Source organism: Lissotriton vulgaris, chromosome 1_1 (assembly GCF_964263255.1).
Source record: "Lissotriton vulgaris chromosome 1_1, aLisVul1.2, whole genome shotgun sequence".
Lineage (NCBI taxonomy): Eukaryota > Metazoa > Chordata > Amphibia > Caudata > Salamandridae > Lissotriton > Lissotriton vulgaris.
Window position 1 is genome coordinate 2,121,266,434 of NC_141685.1, and position 19,069 is coordinate 2,121,285,502.

The following is a 19,069-nucleotide window of genomic DNA, read 5'->3' on the forward strand; positions in this document are numbered from 1 at the left end:
AATTGTTTCATTGAGATCTTGCCTAGAGGTCTTTGTTTTTAGCTTTAATGACTTCCAGGACTTTGGTCACATTGAAGAGTATTTCGCCATGTTCCGTTGATTCATCTTCGACATCGGAAATGCAGTTTTTGGCCTCTGTAATCCGCTTCTCGTGCCTATTTATGGTGGTTGTCAGTTTGTCCACCCTGTTGGTGAGCGTGTCTGTTTGACCAACTATTTACGTCCGGCTTTTCTGCATCCACAGCAGGAGGGACTTGAGGTCCATATCTGCCGCTTCGGGTAGCCCCTTGCTCAGCGCTTGTGCTCTTTCAGATGAATGTGTGCTGTTAGGTTTTTTCGATTCAAAGGAAAGCTTAGTCTGCTATGTTGCCTTATGGAGTGGGCCTATAATGCTCCCCTAGTACTGCCTTCTGTTGCTGTCACTATCTTCCTATATCCTTTAATGGTGGCATGTTCGATCATAATGCAGACCTTCAGACATCAATCGGGAAACTGTGTAGTATGCACCCCCAATTACAGGCCTATAGGGTTCTCCATGCGGCCCCATTCGCCCACCCCTGGGGCCCAGCCTCCTCCACGAGCGGCAGCCTTTTCTTGCTCCCAGGCAGTGTTAGCACTGCTCCCAGTATGGTTCTGTCATTGTGACCAAAAATGCAGCTGAGTGTGTTGCGTGGGGAAGAGGCAGGACTCCCTTTCACCTCTAGTGCACAGCACTGTACTGGGGGATCCAGCGAGGCCTCACCCCCAGCCTACCAGTTTTCTAGTCTTTACTTGAGTTACTTGTATGCAGAACAGCATTTCTAGGCTGTGCGCAACTAGCCCTCACCTCAGCCTCCCCCCTCAATCAGGAGGGCCTGTTCAAGTTGCGTGGTTGGGTTGTGTTGATCGTTGTTAATGGATTCCTCTACGTCCCGCTAGGGGCAGCAATGTCATCCGGTGTGCCGCTGATGGCAGTGCCGCAGAGTCAAGCGGGGGGCAGTGGGGAGCACACACCGGGACACAATCTATGCTTACGGAGGGACGCTCCCCATGCCAGAACTGCATGCCTTGGAACACGAGCAGGTCTCCCCCCAGGTGCCTCACAAGATTGTAACTGATATCAAAGGTCTGGCCAGGCATGCCCAGGCAATGAGTCGTCTGCTGCCCTCAGCAGTGGCAGGGCCCTGCCCTTCCTGGCCAAGCAAACCAGCCGGGGAGCTCAAGCAGACCCCACCAAGGACTGGCTGCTGCATTCCACACGGTCCCTGGCACCTCAGCAGCCCACCACCACGCCTGTCGCCTACTATTTCTGGGGGGTCAGCACTTGGCCATGATATCACAGGACCACCATGCAGTCCTCCAAGCCCTCGGTAGCACTGTGGCCTACACTCATATCACCCTGCCTCTCCCCCCACGATTACTGCAAGGCTGCCATTTTGAAGTTCGTCTCTGTGTCAACTGACTTGCCGCTCCTGCAAGGCCACCTAATTCTACGATCCCAGCAGGTGGGGTTCTCCAAAGCTTATGCTGCTGAGTTCATGGCTATTTTGGATGAATTTAGTATTTCAAGCTGGAGGATGGTGTCTTAATTTGCACCTGGCTCCCAGAGCCTCACTATTGTGCCGCCATTTTGGAGCACGCACTCTGGTGTCCCTCGCTAGATGCTATATTTCACAGCAGTTTGTCACTATGCAGGAAGGGACCTGGCAGCCCGTTGGCTAGTAGTCTGCATCCCCTTGGGGCAAGAACCGGGCATAAAAGTGACCCCCTTGGCACTCAGACTTCAGATCAAGTCTGTACTAAAGAGATGACCGTAGAAGGACTGCCTTGCTGTTCTCTGGACCCAGCAGAGAGAGGCTGCATAAAAAACTAGAATGCATCTTGGGGTGGCAAAGAGAGGACGGTGCCTATGGTGTTCCACTCTAGGAAAGAGAGGGACACACTAAGAGGCAGTTTGCTGACTCTCTGTTACAGCCACAGGGCCGAAAAAGCTGAAGAATCTGCCTTGACGAGTTGGTAGCCAAGTACGCCTGATCGGCACTAACAGCTGAAGTGCAGCATGAGAGAGTCGTTACCTCAAGTTTCACCCGTGCCTGATAGACATGGAGGAGTCATCAGAGAACAGTTTGGTCACCCAGCAAGGAAGTTACTGCCAGTTAAATATAAGCACTGGTTTCGCTTTGACTGAAGACCAGTGGCATCTGGTTTTTGGCTGGACTTCACCCAGGCCTCGAGGGACATTGACTCCTGTGGCCAACGTCTCCTCATTGTGTTTGTTAACCAAGGGGTGGCCCTAAGAAGAGCTCCAACACTGGCTCAGCATCCTTGAGCATCTACAGGATTCTGCATTACTTGCATCAGGACCACTCAATTGATTTCTATGACGGTTTGCCAAAGATCCTTGAATTGGACTGTAGCAATGCTTAATTTGAGCCGGTGCGGCACGTAATCATGAACAGCTTAGCTTTTAGCGCGAACTCGACCAAAAGAAATTGGAGCAATGACACTTTAATTTTTGGTAGGCACAGGAGTTATGTTTTAGGCAGTGCTTATAGCAGAAATGGGGTGGTGTAAGCTGCCTCCTGACGAGAGCCCCGGTTCTTTTCTTGTTTACAAATTAACCACTGGACTGGAGACTACTTTGACTGCGAGAAAACTGTTCAACTGAACCTCATTGGTCTCTGACTGGCTCTGTGCCGGAGTTGTTAGCCACAAGAGTGCCTATATATAGCAGTTTTCAAGTTATTTGTGGCTTACCGCAAGTTGCTATAGATTACAATGCTTTATTAATAATGGGATCCATTGTTTTAAAAAAAATTCATGTCTTTGGAACGCTTCAGTGGATTTTTGACATTGAGGTGTCTCTTTAAACATCAAAATACAACCAATTTTCATGAATTGGTGTCAGATTTTTGTGTTTCATTTTCTTCTTATTCCGCTGTTTTGGCCCTTCTAAATGCTTTACCCCTTGATCCTTTGATAAAGCCTGATTGCTTTAAGCAACAGCTACCCAGGACTGAGTTAAGGTTTTACAAACTAACCTTGCTAGACCTGATACAAAATTACGAATTCATTACACTGTGATGTTGCACAACCTCACCATATAATAAACTACTTGCCTCACAGTAGAAATATCACGAGTCAATCTAGGTTTATAGTTAAGTGAAAAATATCTTGTTTGCGCTCAGCTGAATAACCATTAATCGTCAGACCGTGGTGAACCAAAGCCCGCTGACGATTGGACCTAGCAGTCAGGATGCATGTAGATGCAGTGTTTTGCATTGTGGCATAGAGTCTAGAATCTTTACATTTTAATGTGAATTACAGTGTTGATCATAATTTTGCTTTCGGTACCTCGAATCTATATTCCTGACAAAGCAGTACAGTTTCCTTTAGTTCAAGATTTTTAATCAGATCCTATGCTGGACCATATTGTTTGGGAAAGAAACATTCAGACGACAGAAATGCTTCAAATTCCATATGTTTAAAAAAATCCCTCAAATACATTATAATTTCTGTGCCTTTTCATGGAACCTAAACGCTGTCAAACCATTAATGTTGGAATTAGTCGCTCATGTTAATAGGTAAATTAGCCAGAGACCCCTTCAGGACATGGGGTACTCTGATAATTACATGGATCACATGGAAGCATGTTAAATGTAAAGAAAGGCCTTTCATATCCGTGAAATAGAATTCTAATGTTTCTAGTAGTCACGTTCAAGACCCTACATAGTAGAAGAGACGTTCACAAAATATGCAAAAATGCTGCTTGCACTGAAGGCCCAGGAAGTGGTGCTTCCTCAAACAAAGTGGAGGGTCAAACAGGTTGGAAAGGTTCATGTATTCACCAGCATGGAGGTAGTTTAATCATCATACATCTATAAACTCCCCATGCTGCCGGGATTCCATGTGGCTTGCAATTACAGTATATAAAATATTACAATATACAAAATAAAAGATTCATTCATAAGCCTTCATTCACACATTGAGAAACCTTATTTGTAGGGTTTGGTTGGACATTGGGCAGGTTTTGAGAATGTGAGAACTAACTAACCAACATTATGCTAAACGAAACAAATTTCCCTATGTAACGCTCTCGAAGAAGTCTCGTTTTCAAAATAGTACCATGTTTTTATGCTGTCTTCTGTGTATATGTATTAGAAAGGCACACGCTTCTATTCAGAATTTGTATAGCATTGGTATGAAGTATCTCTTCGTTTTATGGTATTCTGATGTGGAATTATTGAAATTGTTTACCTTAAGGATTACAAATGAGAATATGTAGCAAATATATATTTTTTTGTAGGGCAACTGGTCACTGAAAAGATTCAAAATGGACCGCCAAGGTGTGACCCAAGTGTTGTCTCGTTTATCATTTATATCTGCTCTTGGTATGATGACAAGGATCTCATCTCAGTTTGAAAAAACAAGGAAAGTCAGTGGTCCCCGATCTCTACAGCCATCACAGTGGGGTATGCTCTGCCCATCTGACACTCCTGAAGGAGAGGTAAGCAATAATGAAGCATTGCATGCTATCTGTAAATCATCAGAAATAGGTTGTTTGTAAGTTGAGTCTTGAGAGGTGGTAGATTGACAGTTGAGTTTAATGATTTATTTATTTTGATATTATATATTTTCATGAATGGGGTGGAAGGGGTGTCAGAAATCCTACCAAGATTTTCCCGATTTGCCTGTATCTCAGTTACAAAAATTAAAATACCTGGGAGACTTACTCTTTACTGAAGTAGTTAAACATGAAAAAGTTGAAAGATTTATGGTTAAAATCCTTTTATGGATTTTATATTAACACATACATCCATAAACCCAATTCCAGAGGGAAACAAATGACTGTGATGCGGAGTAGTGTTAAGTACCTGGGACACATTATCTCCTTAAACCTCTGTACCACAGACTGAGTACAAAACACGCATGTCACCTCAAACTGCTCCTCCCTATGCGCCAAGGTGGCAGTATGTTTTGCCATGCCTATTAAGTCCAAGTTCTGATGGATACTTCTAACTGTGGATTCCTCACCATGTGAATATCCCCAGGTGCCAGACTAGATCTTAAAGATTTTCATAGCAACTCCCTTGTGCATCTTGGTTAAATTCCAGTGTGTAGATGCGCTCCTGAGACCGATTTTTTGAATGATGATCCTTGAAATCAAAGTCTTATGATAAGTCAAAGAAATTGAAGCACAACTTCCCTTTGTCCCACTGTTCCTACTGTAAGGAGCTGTGTGACACCCCAGCTACCTCTAATCAGCAAATCAGTCATTGAAACAGATTCTGACCCTCATTCCCATTGGTCCTGTTAACCTGAGTCCAGCAATGATGCCACAGTAACTCTGCAAATTAAAGGAGGCCATGGACAGAATTTTTGGTAATGGATCAGGTCCCTGTGTAGCACCTTCGGCCCCTAAAGATACAAGGCGGCTTCCTGTTGGATAAGCACCTGCAGATTCATCACCAACGCCAACTGTGTCACTCAAGTTTGCTCCAAGGTCAGCCTCGACTCTGGGCATGAACCCTCTTACTGCACCACAACCGACGTTTCAACCTTATGCCTTGACGCCTACACCAATAACACTGACCCCAGAGGTAGAGCTTATAGTCCCCTCTGATTCGAAAGGGCACCCAAAGTGACCTCCATTGAAATTGCACTGACCTCAAATTTAGTTTCGCTCCGAACCCGAAACTCAGCAGGATTACGATTATGACGAATGTAACTTATATGATTTTTGACTTGCAGGCACCAGTGGACTTGAGTCTTTTAACACTGGTGTCTAGTTACCTTTGCTTACCGTGACTACCAAATAATTTTCCTCCTTTTCTATGGTCTTTAGCAGGGCAACAGAGGTGATAGACCTCAAGTTATCCACTACTGAAGGTCAAGACAAAGGTGCTCCATCCAGGACATACCACACAGGATCCTCTTCTCCCTTTTAATGAGGCCCTCACAGACCCGCTGCTGGACACCTGGGCTAATCAATGATCTTGCCCTCCTTTAAACAGGCAGATTTCAAGGAGGCACAAGCCTGATCTGTGGGAACCTGCCCTCCTCCTCAAACATCCTTCTCCAGAAAGCCTTGTGGTGCAGACATTCACTAGTCGATTAAACCCCAAAGCGTGTGTGTGTGTATATATATATGTAAATATATGTATGTAAATGAGTTTATGTATGTAAATGTGTTTATTATGTAAATGTGTTTATGTATGTGTATATCTATGTGTATATGTATGTGTGTATATATGTATATATATGTATGCATATGTGTGCATGTATGCATATGTGTGCATGTTGCATATGTATACATGGGTACATGTATGCATGTGTGTATATGTATGCATGTGTGCATATATGCATATGTGTATGTATGTGTATATGTATGTATATGTGTATATGTATGTATGTGTGTGTATATATTATGTAAGTCTTTGTATATATGTATGTGTGTATGTCTTTGTATATATGCATGTGTGTATGTGTGTTTGTATGTGTGTATATTATATATGTGTGTGTTCATATATATATATATATATATGTATATATGTGCATATGTGTATATATCTATATGTACATATGTGTATATATGTCTATATGTACATATGTGTATTTATGTATATATATGTACATATGTGTATATATCTATATGTAAAACACAAACAATTGAAGAAGGGTCTGAGGGAAATTTAAAGACCTGCCCAGTTCGTATCCCCCTAACTGTAATCCTAACAACAAAAAGAACCGGGGGTCTATAACGGAGCTTCAAGTACTCCGAGCTGTTGCAAAACTCCTACATAAGTGATTTAGGCGCTAATAGAGCTATATAAGTCTCTATATCAAAATGTGTGCCAGGACAAACCTGTCGAAGGACCTACTGAGATTGTTGGTAAGACCCGTACAGAGATGTGTTGGATTCCCATCAAATAGGTATGTAGATCAATTGTTCTCATTTAGTCATCCAAAAATGGGGTGGTATGTCTCTTGATCAATGAGACCCATCCATCGCCCTTACTCAATTGGGTCACACCATCAATCGCTAAGGTACCCATGAACAAATGATAAAGATGGGATCAAGTGCAGTGCAAAAATCAAAAGATGTGTGAGTTAAAAACAAGGGGTAAAAGGTTCAATAGGCGAAAAACTCTAATGTAATTTGTCCTTGTGTTTGGGGGGCGTGGCCAAGCAGCATGGCCGACAGGACGTGAGCTCCACCAGCTCCGTCCCGAAGACCGTCTAAATCCTGCTATTTCTCCTGCCCGGACCCTCTCGTCTCCGGGAATGCACGTCGGAGAGGCAGTGGAAGTCCCGCCGAACTCCTGTGCCTGAGGGACCGGACCCGTGGTCGACAATCCGCCGCGATCTGCAGCCTGGCTGATCCTGAGGGCGGCGCCGGCGTGCTCCTTCACGCGACTCCGAGGCTTGGGCCTACTTGCTGGGCCGGACAGCGGGTGATGTGAGCAGCTTGGGTCCGTAAATTGATGCCCGCCGGCTGCCCGCTGTGAGATCCTGGCCCGGACCGGGCGACGGCGGTGCCGGAGAACTGCGGCCCTACTGTGTTGCGGTAAGGAGGGGAGAGGGACGGAGGTGCCGGCCATCTTGCGAGGCCCTGCCGGGCTGAAGTACGGAGGGCCCGCCCCTCCCTGATTGCTGGAGCTGCACGACCGGAGGACGGGGCGCCTTTATCTGGGAGCGGGGGCTGTGGAACCAATCTGCCCTGGCCCCCCCTGTGGCGCGGAGGTGCGTGTGGGGGCCTTGGTCTGCTGTGATCCTCTCAGCGCCCGACCACTCTGGATCTGCCACTCCTGTGTCCCCTCCCGCTGCCTAGTATCCTGTGCCCTGGGGCAGATCGGGATCCCTGACACTCGTGGGACGCCGGGGGGGCTCACGGGGAGGCTGTTGGACCCGTGGACGTACGGCGCCCCTCCCCCGGCTGTCTGCCATTTGGACTTGGTTTTGGGTGGCCTCCTTGGGATCGGTGGCGACCGGTAGAAGAGTCTGTCTGTGCCCCGCTCGGCCCTGCAAGCTGGTGGAGGTGAACCCGTGATACTGCGCTCTGGTGGCATCTGAACTGTGACCTACGCTGCCTACTGCGATCTTGGTCTTGTGGACCCGGGCACTGCTTGCCCATTTTCTTTCCGGCGCTGTGGTGGTGCGCACTCTGCCCTGCTTGGGTGCCTTCCCGGAGGGCCCCGCTGAGAACATTGATCCCTGGGGCTGCAGATATGACAGGCCGGACTGGCCGTGGCCCTAAGGCTACCCAACCCAACACGATCACACAGTATACTACCCCTCGCCTGCCACCGCAGAGGATCACGCGCCAAACGGGCGTTGGAGATGGGGATGGGGAGTCACCGGAGCCGTCCAGGGCGGAACTTCTTAAGGCTATACAGGGTTCGCACACTGCCCTAGAGCGCCAGATTGAGACAGTGTCCGTGGACTTGAACCTTTTGAGGACTGACCTTCGCAAGGTGGCGGATAAAGTCTCGGATGCAGAGGCCAACATTACTCAGCTGCAGGGGGAGGTAGCGTCCCTACAGAAGTCACTCTCTCAGCTTGCCTCTACTACCCGAGCTTTGGAGAGACGCGCCGAGGATGCAGAAGGTAGGGCGCGCCGAAGTAACATACGGGTCCTGGGGGTCCCGGAGCGGCTGGAGGCAGGGAACCCTGAACGATTCCTGGAGACCTGGATCCGTGAGCATCTCTGTCCGGACGGTTTGTCCAGTGTCTTTATTGTGGAGCAGGCCCACAGAGCCCTGGTGCCCCCTCCGCGTCCTGGTGAGGCCCCTAGAGCCCTCATTGCAAAAATCCTAAACTATAAAGACCGGGACTGCATCCTCAAGGCGGCGAGGGAGTCGGGGCCCCACACGATCGAGAACAGTCGCATCTCCATTTACCCCGACTATACCCAGCAGGTGCAGGAGCAAAGAAAATCTTACTTGGGGGTCAAGCAGAAGCTACGCGCCATGCAGCTGCAGTATATGCTCTTATACCCTGCTAAGCTCAAGGTGCTCTCCCAGGGCCGGGCACACTTCTTTGAGACGCCGGCAGAGGTATGGGAGTGGCTCGAGATCAGAGGGGATGATCTGCCCCCGGGTGAGAGAGGAGGATCGCGTGAAGTGTGGGGGACCAGGCCGCAGAAACGACGACGTGGCAGGAGGAATCGCCGTTCTGGATCTCGTGATCCTCCTGAGACTCGGCCCACGGTGGGTCCGGACGGAGCCATATTGATGGAAGCCTCGCCTGACAAGACTGAGTCACGGTTGCATGGTGCGGCTGCACCTGATGACATTTTGGTCCTGGATACCCTGCTGGTGACGCCGGTGAACGCGGAGTCTGCGGGCCTAGTGGTCCCGGAAACTGCCTTACAGACTCTAGACTTGGAATGATCCTGGCCCTGCCTGCACTGACTCTGCTGTGCGATTGCTGTTGTTATGAGGTTCCTTATTGCCCAGTAGTGGTTTTAAAATCTCTGCTCGTTCAAAGTGGATGTAGTGGGTGATTGTCCACTGATCGATGCCTGCATTTGACGACTGGGTTGCATGTGCACCGAGTGGGGGGGTTGTGAGTTGAGCTGCTCCTCCCGCGCTGCTGACTTAGGGGGGGAGAGGTGTCCGGGGTCGTATACCGGATTCTTTGGGTCTTTCGGGGAGCTGGGAGGGGGGGTGGGTTGGGTTGTTTTGTTGTGTGTGTGTGCGAGTGGAGAGTGTTGAATGGGGTGGCTGTGCACGTCCTGGCACAGGCGGGGGAAGGGCGGGGTGGCGTTTCTCGTTGTTGCTATCCTATTGCTCGTGGGTGGTGGGGTTTCTGGGGTTCCAGTTAATATTTCGTATGTTGGGGTTGTTGGGGGGCGGGATTTGGGGTGTGACACTGATGACACTGGCATTTGGCGCATGTTGCTTCTGCTTAGCGGGACGCTTGCTTTGTGCGATGCATTCTTGAACTTCTTTGTGGCGAGGGCCTACTGGCGACAGCCTAGGCTGTGTGTAAACTGTTGCCCGGCTGGGCATGTATCGTGGTCATGGGGTTTAAATTCTTGACGTGGAATGTGCGTGGCCTGGGTACGTGCACTAAGAGACACAGGGTCCTCACCTTCCTAAAACGCCATGGGATTTCAGTTGCTTGTTTACAGGAGACCCACCTGGATGATGATGGTGCGCAGCGCCTAGCCAAGAAATGGAGAGGCCAGCTATTTCACTCCTCATACTCTACATACGCTAGGGGGGTCCTAATCTGGGTGGCCCCTGGGGTTCCATGCGCTGTCCAATATGTTGATGCGGATGTGGAAGGCAGGTACATATTGGCGAAACTCAGATTGGACGATAAGGTCCTTCTGGTCTTTAACACGTACGCGCCGAACATTGATGATCCAGCTTTTTTCTCCCGCATGCAGGACCTGGTGGCTCCTAGCCTGGACGCGCCCCTCCTTTGGTGCGGGGACTTTAACTGTGTCCTACATCATGAACTGGACCGTAATCCACCCCGGGCGGGTACTAAGCCCCGTATGACGGCGTGTTTGCGGGATGTGATGCATAATATAGGGGCGATCGATGTCTGGCGCGCGTGTCACCCCACACAGAAGCTTTACACTTGTTACTCCCCGACCCATGGCACTCACAGCAGACTAGATAGAGTATTGGCGGCCAATCTCCCCTCCTCTCTCACGTTGACGGTCACGCACCAGGCTCGATACCTGTCGGATCATGCTCCGGTCACGTGCCTGGCGCAATGGCCTGACCGGACGGAACGTCCCCGCTCGTGGAGACTGCCGACTGATCTGCTTCAGGATCAGGTGGCCCGGGACCATGTGGCGACGTCCCTCTCCGATTATCTGGAACTCAACTGGGCGGGGAGTGACTTGTCCTATTCCACTAAGTGGGAGGCACTAAAGGCGGTCGTCCGCGGTGCATGTATGGGCCTGACGTACGGAGTCAGGAAACAACTACTATCAGACTTACAGACTGCGGAGGCGGAGCTCTTGCGTGTCCAGGCCCGCCCTGACCCGGACATCTCGGATCAGCGCGCGGAGGGCCTGGCCCTTGGATCGATCCATGATATTCTCACGAGGCTCGATCGCTTTACGCTGGGGCAATATAGACAGAGGCTGCATCGAGAGGGGGATAAATCTGGCCGCTTGTTGGCCTGGATACTTCGTCGGGAGTTCACGGCTGAGCGTATAGTAGCCCTGCGGGCGCCCAATGGCGATATGGTCCACTCGGAAGCTGCTGTACTCACGGTTCTGCGGGACCACCTGCGGGCTGTGTATGAGTCTGACCAGTCTATCTCTGAGGAGGTCTACCACCCATACCTCGAAAACATTGGCTTGCCGACCCTCCCAGAGGCAGCGGCAAAAGACCTTGATCTCAAACTGACGCTCGGTGAAATCTCTGCGGCGATTGCCGCCCTCCCACGAGCCAAAACCCCTGGCGGGGATGGATTCCCTGCAGAGTTTTATCATACGTTCGGGCACACCCTGGCCCCCCTCCTTTTGCAGGTTTACCATGAAGCCTTACGCACAGGTGACCTCCCACCCACCTTGAATCAGGGTGAGGTTTGTATGATCCTGAAACCGGGCGGTGACAGTACAGACCCCGCCTCGTATCGTCCTATCACCTTGATTAATTCAGACGCGAAAATCCTGACCAAACTGTTGGCCAATCGCCTTGCCCCGCACGTCGCTCAGCTCGTCCATCCGGACCAATGTGGCTTTGTTCCTGGTCGCAATACGGCGATGAACCTACGCCGCCTGAACCACGTATTGCACGAGGTCCGGGGGCGGAACACTCCCCATGTGCTGGTCTCCGTTGACCTGGCCAAAGCCTTTGATACAGTGCATTGGGGATACCTGATGCATGTACTTCTTAAGATGGGATTTGGTCCTGGCTTTCGAGAGTGGATACGGATATTATATAGGACGCCCCGGGCCAGGGTGCGTCTGGGTTCGGCCCGCTCTGATGAGTGGACGCTGGGGAGGGGCACCAGACAGGGCTGCCCATTGTCCCCCCTCTTATTTGCCCTCGCAATTGAGCCCCTGGCCATATCGGCCCGTAAGGAGTTGCAGGAATGGGGTATCGTGGTGGGGGACACTACAAATATCATCTCCCTTTACGCCGATGATGCGCTTTTCTACCTGACCTCTCCGCTGGAGGCCCTCCCCGCTCTGTTGCACCTCTTGGACCGCTTTGGTGCGGCCTCGGGACTGCGCATAAATGTTAACAAGTCCCTGGTGTTCCCGCTGACGCCTGATGATCTTGTCCCGCCGCCGGATTCTCACTGTGCGGGCCTCCGATGTGAATGTCTGGCGTTCCGGTACCTGGGTATTCAGGTGGCCGCCTCGGATGAGGATCTTTTAACCCATAACATGGACAGGATCCTTGTGGCACTCCGCAAGTCCGTTGTATTCTGGAATACGCTCCCTCTCTCCCTTATGGGCCGTCTAGCAGTTGCCAAAATGGTGATGCTCCCTAGAGTTCTATATGTGCTGCAGAATACCCTATGCCCGTTGCCCCCCCGGGTGTTCCGCACACTGAATTCGCTCCTTACATCTCTCCTCTGGGCGGGTGGTCGCAGCAGAGTTGCGTTGCGTACGGTGACGCAATGTTGGGATGCGGGAGGCCTTGAGGCCCCTAGATTTGATTTATATTACTATGCTGCACAACTTCTCCCGGCGGCCAGATGGTTTGCTGACACTGAGAACTGGGAGTTGGCAATGTTGGCGGGAGTGGCTTCGGACAGGGTGCTACAGGAAGCACTAATGCAGGGTAGGGGCGCCGACGACGCTCTGCCCTATGTCGTCAGGCATACGGCCCGCATTTGGCAGCAATTCGTTGAACGAGTTTTGCGACGTGCGCCATTCCATAGGGAGCTCTCCCCTTGGATCCTGGCCCCAATTCTCAAGATGGAGGCGAATATGTCCTTCCGAGAGTGGCGCATGGGCGGTTGCGAGACACTTGCGGATCTCTATCCGGATGACTCGTTTGTGTCATTTGAGAGAGCAGCGGACTCGTTTGGACTGCGTGAGGGCCAGTACCTGCATTATGGATGTCTCCGGGATGTAGCCAGGACGACATGGCCCCAATTCCCAGAGGCGCCCGAGCTCACTAATACTCTGGACATCATCTTATCCTGTGGCAGAGGTAGGAGACTGATTTCCCTTCTCTACTCGGCAATGCGCAGGGACTCGACTCCCCCATTGATGCCGGCTTGGAGGGCTTGGGAGACGGACCTGGGGACTGAACTGGATCCAGCTCAGAGGAAGCGATTAGGAATGTTAACTCAAAGTCTCCTGTAATGCGCGTTTCAAATTGATACATTTTAATTTCCTCCATCGCACATATGTGACACCTGCCTCCCTCCACCGTATCTCCTCAGACAGGAGCCATAATTGCCCGAGGTGTAGGGCTGAACGGGCGGGATTCCTTCACCTGGCCTGGGAATGCCCCCTAGTACATGACTTTTGGGTGGAGGTGGTGGCACATATTACCCGGATTACACACCTTGCGATCCGACTGGAACCGCTTCACTGTCTGCTAGCGCTGGTGCCCAAACCCAGGAAGAAGGGTCTGTCCTACAAATTACTGCAACTCCTGTTGGTTCTGGCGCGCAGGCGGGTGGCCATTACTTGGATGGGACAGAGGGCGCCTGAAATCTCTAGTTGGTTGCGGGACGCTAGGGAATGGGCCCTAGCGGAGGAGACACATATGCTGAGCACACGCAGGGATGGGAAACTCCAGGAGGACTTACTCGCTTGGAGGGCCATGTGTATCGAGGGGATGGAGGAGGATGACTCAGACGCTACTAGCGCGGAGCTGTTTTCCTCCGCTTCCTCGGAGTCTGATGATGGTGGGGAGGGATCCGGGGTGCAGTGTCCTGAGGTGGTGTAGCAGTCCCCTGGGCCATGCCGATGTTCCTTGTTGCGTACGCTTGTTGATCATTGGGATTACCATTGACCACGTTCTACTATGAGGACCGCTCTGTAGTAGGCCCTCGCCTACCTCTCCTTATGTGATTGCATCAATGCCACAAATGCCATTCATGGGGTTCTTGTTTCGGTTATGTTTTTGTTTGGATTGGTATAGCACCATGTAAGAAAATTGGCGAAGGTATTGATATTGACCAGGGGATTCTGGGAGCACAAGAGCAATTCCCTTCATTGTTTTGCAGGTTTAACGAGGTGCCGCCCTGCCCCCGGGATGTGGGCCGCACCTGGCTGTGTTCCTCCTGTTTGGATCTGACCTTATTGGTCCGAAAGTGTTAACTGCTTTTTCACTTGTATAATTTGTGCCTCTTTATTTGCTTCTCCGCCAAAAATAAAGTTTAAAAAAAAAAAAAAATGTAATTTGTCCTTTCCCTCAAACAAACAAGAACAATGCAGAGGAAGCAGTCTAAACATATAACTGCATTTACAAGGCCAACATGTTTCAGCCGGTAGGGACAAGATCCCATGGCTTTCTTCAGGGCCAGAGTTCTAAGCATTAGCTACTGCATACATAAAGTGAACGTAACGACAGTCTGTAAAGGATATACATAAATAGTCCAAAATCGTGTTCCTCTGTACCAAACGGTGTCTCTTACATCTGAATAGTACAGGGAGTGTACCTCACCTCTCCTGGAACCCAGCTCACGAAGCTCGGGTCCTGCAATGAGACAACGCCGGACAGAGCGGGGCCTCCTTTTTCCTGAGCTGGGTTCCAGGAGAGGTGAGGTACACTCCCTGTACTATTCAGATGTAAGAGACACCGTTTGGTACAGAGGAACACGATTTTGGACTATTTATGTATATCCTTTACAGACTGTCGTTACGTTCACTTTATGTATGCAGTAGCTAATGCTTAGAACTCTGGCCCTGAAGAAAGCCATGGGATCTTGTCCCTACCGGCTGAAACATGTTGGCCTTGTAAATGCAGTTATATGTTTAGACTGCTTCCTCTGCATTGTTCTTGTTTGTTTGAGGGAAAGGACAAATTACATTAGAGTTTTTCGCCTATTGATCCTTTTACCCCTTGTTTTTAACTCACACATCTTTTGATTTTTGCACTGCACTCGATCCCATCTTTATCATTTGTTCATGGGTACCTTAGCGATTGATGGTGCGACCCAATTGAGTAAGGGCGATGGATGGGTCTCATTGATCAAGAGACATACCACCCCATTTTTGGATGACCAAATGAGAACACTTGATCTACATACCTATTTGATGGGAATCCAACACATCTCTGTACGGGTCTTACCAACAATCTCAGTAGGTCCTTCGACAGGTTTGTCCTGGCACACATTTTGATATAGAGACTTATATAGCTCTATTAGCGCCTAACTCACTTATGTAGGAGTTTTGCAGCAGCTCGGAGTACTTGAAGCTCCGTTATAGACCCCCGGTTCTTCTTGTTGTTATATATCTATATGTACATATGTGTATATATGTACATATGTGTATATATGTACATATGTGTATATATGTACATGTGTATATATGTACATGTGTATATATGTACATATGTGTATATATATGTACATATGTGTGCAATATATGTACATATGTGTATATATATGTACATATGTGTATATATATGTACATATGTGTATATATATGTACATATGTGCAATATATGTACATATGTGTATATATATGTACATATGTGTATATATATGTACATATGTGTATATATATATGTACATATGTGTATATATATGTACATATGTGTATATATATGTACATATGTGTATATATATGTACATATGTGTATATATATGTACATATGTGTATATATATGTATACATGTATATATGTATGTATACATGTGTATATGTGTATTTGTATGTGTGTATATATATATATATGTGTGTGTGTGTATATATATATTTATGTGCATGTGCGTATATATGTTTGTATGTGTGTATATGTGTGAGAGGGACGGGCAGAAGGAGAATCTAGGAGGCCGAATTTGGGGTTAAATGGTGACGAGATCTTTATTGATAATAGCAAAAACCAAAAGTCAGCATCGTCAAGTGGTATATGTTCCTCTTCGTATCTTCGGCCATGATCTTTAAAGGTGTCTCGTCTCTTCCCTTGTTAAAGGGATACTCCAGGAGACTCAAGAAAGAGAAAAGAGAAGGGCAGTGAGCTATACTGGTCCTTTTTTATGCTCTATCAGTATAGGGCCCTCCACCATCCCCAAAGTGAGAGGTATGCATGCAGCAGCAAAAGAAAAGAGTGACTGTATACGAACTGCACGTAAGACAGCCCAAAAAGCCAAAACTACTGACGCGTTTTCCCGTTCTAACAGTCCCATAGCTTCAGGGCACTGAGGATGCGCTGGTATCGGGTCCCTTTGGTATTCAGTCACCGAAGGATAAAGGAGGCAAAAGTAGGGGGTTTCAAGCTGTTAATCTATCAGCGTCTACGCGGATCAGGAGGAATGGGCAAATGTGGGACTCGTGCGGAGGGATTGTGAGGGTTTAAATGAAGTGCAGGAGGCTAGTGGCAATATAACAACACACAGTGCCCATAGTGGCGTAGCCCACTCCCCAGTTCCCTCACTTCACTCCCTCCCCCTCCCGATTCACGTACTGCAATAGCCACAAATCTCCAGAGTTGCGGCAGCTCGCAGGCATCCAGGGGTATCCACCACTCGTCAGACCAGGTCTCCCAACAGTCTTCGCCGTCCGGGTCTTGAGGGGCGATGGCTTCTGGAGTCTCTGCTTCGTCGGTCGAGACAGTCTCTCCCTCTTCCTGGACAGGATCCCTTGGTGCGGCGTCCTCGTTCCTTCCCATGATCCGACTTCTTGGTTCCTCTGGAATCAGCGCGCCTTACAGGTTCTTCAGGCCCTCCTTACATGGCGGTGGCCTTGCCTCTCCTTGCTCCCATTGGTCCAGGCTTTCCGGCCACGGGACTCTCTCCTGCACGTAAGAGGTATCAGGAATAGTTAACCCCTTCTCTCTTGGCCCAATGGAAATCGTGTTCGGACGCATATGATCCCCAGGGCATAAAGGAAGGAGAGGTATAGCGGACATCGAGTCGGCCCCCTCACATCCCCTTCCCTAACTTTCTTGCTAGCCAGAAAAGAGTCGGGGGAGGGGGTATCGAGATAAGTAACCAGCTTTTGACTGTTCTTCCCCTTTTCGATGAAGCGTGCGAAAATGAAAGGGCTGAGAGCTAAAAACCACCCGAGGGTCCTGTCACTATGTCCTTTGTTGCGGGAGAGCCATTCAAATGGGGCATGGCCGGTATACAAGGTAAATTCACGCCCTTCAAAATAGTAACGGAGGGTTTCGATCGCCCACTTTATTGCCAAGGCCTCCTTCTCCATCACTGAATACCTTTTTTCGCGGGGAAAGAGTTTCCGGCTTATGTACAATATAGACCTTTCTTGTCCTTGTGGATCTGTTTGGGACAGGACAGCGCCTAGTCCATGATCAGAGGCATCTGTTTGTAGCATGAATGTTTTCCTGTAATCTGGGCTAAGTAACATGGGTTTAGAGATGAGGGCAGTCTTTAGGTTTTGAAAGGCGAGTTGTAGCATAGCTGTGGGTTATTGTAACTCTTTTTCTGCGTTCAAGTTCTTTTGAAGTGGGCCTGTCAAGGGGGCTGCCTTTTGGGAAAATCAGGAATGAACCATCTGTAGTAACCCAAGATGCCTAGGAAGGCTCTGAGGTCCTTTTTTGTCTGGGGAAAGGGAATGTAAGCTATAGCAGCAACGTTCTCTTTCTGGGGTTTTATGAGTCCCTCCCCAAGGAGATACCCTAGGTATTTTACGGATCTGGCAGCTAACTTGCTTTTGGCAGGTTGATAGTTAAACCACTCTCTCCCAGTGCTTGGATGACTGTGGTGAGGTGGTCAAGATGCTGTTCCCAGCTAGCGCTGTGTATCACTATGTCATCTATACAGGCAGCAGCGTAGTCGGCACAGGGTCTGAGCACGGTGTTCATCAACATCTGAAACGTTGCGGGGGCCCAGTGTAACCCAAAGGGCAATAGGGTAAAATGTTATAAACCTCCTGGATTCGAGAAAGCCGTCTTCTCTCTATCTTGCTTTCTAAAGGGGACCTGCCAATACCCTTTACACAGATCTAATGTACTAATGTATTGAGCTTTACCTTCCCTCTCGATCTTCTCATCGATGACAGAGCAGGAGCAGCGCGGCTCCCGCCCTGTCATTGCACACAGCAGTGTCGCGATGGTGGGCACCCCGGGACACTGCAGGAGCCAGCCCTCAGGGGTGGCGTTCCCCAGGGCCATCAAGGGCTCCAGGAGGGGGGCCGCGCACCCCCCCCTTCCAATGTTAGTGGTGGTGGTCCCTGGGGCACGGGGGTCCGTAACAGACTCCCTCATTTAAATACAATGTGCCCCGGGGAGGTGGTGGTCCCAGGGGCGTGTGGGGGGGCTCAAGCCCCCCCGCACCTCTTTTTCTTGCTTTGAAAACTGATCCCCGGGGAGGTGGCGGTCCTGGGGCAGCGTGGGGGGATTGGGACCCCCAGGCTCTTTTTTTTTTTTTTTTTTTTGTTTGTTTTTTACAGCCCCGGGAAGGTGGCTGTCCCCGCTAATTCGTTTTCGAGTTCCCCGGGGACCTGGCCCATCCAGAGGCTTTTTGAAAACAAAGACAGCCAATCTGAGTGAAGCTCGTGCCTGGGAGGGTTCGCGAACCCACTGCTGTCCGAGATACCAAAACTTTTTCTTGTTCAAATTTCCCAGGAACACCTGAACGGATTTACACCATTTAAAAAAAAAGGTTGCTTTCCGAACCACTACCTATCTTTTTGCCAAATTTGGTGTAATTCCGTTCAGCAGTTCGGGCTGTAGCTTTGTCTAAAGTTTTCTATCGAAAATAACATGGAGAAAACGCGTTTTGGTACACCCCCTTTTTTTCTTGGCCCCCGGTGGACGAATCACCCCAAAATTTTCAAGACAGGGGCTGACCAGATCCTGAGTAAGCGGTTCCTCTGGCCTGTTTTCAGGCCCTTTTTTGACACTTCGCATGTGGAACAGTGTGCAATGCCTTCCGGCTTTAAAACGTGTAACTCCTGTTCGCGGCAAATGTCCGTGACGGACCTACACGTTATCTGTATTTGGTGTCTGGGTGAATTACCATGA

General features: G+C 49.4%; 1 protein-coding gene across 1 annotated transcript in view; it reads left to right on the plus strand.

Annotated features, from left to right (window-relative positions):
• Window positions 1-19,069, plus strand: part of POLR3B (RNA polymerase III subunit B) — a 1,027,565-nt gene that overhangs the window by 492,034 nt on the left and 516,462 nt on the right. Inside the window, exon 14 of the mRNA XM_086921773.1 lies at window positions 4,286-4,486. Coding sequence (XP_086777899.1) covers window positions 4,286-4,486 — 201 coding nt within the window. The remainder of the gene's footprint in view (window positions 1-4,285; window positions 4,487-19,069) is intronic.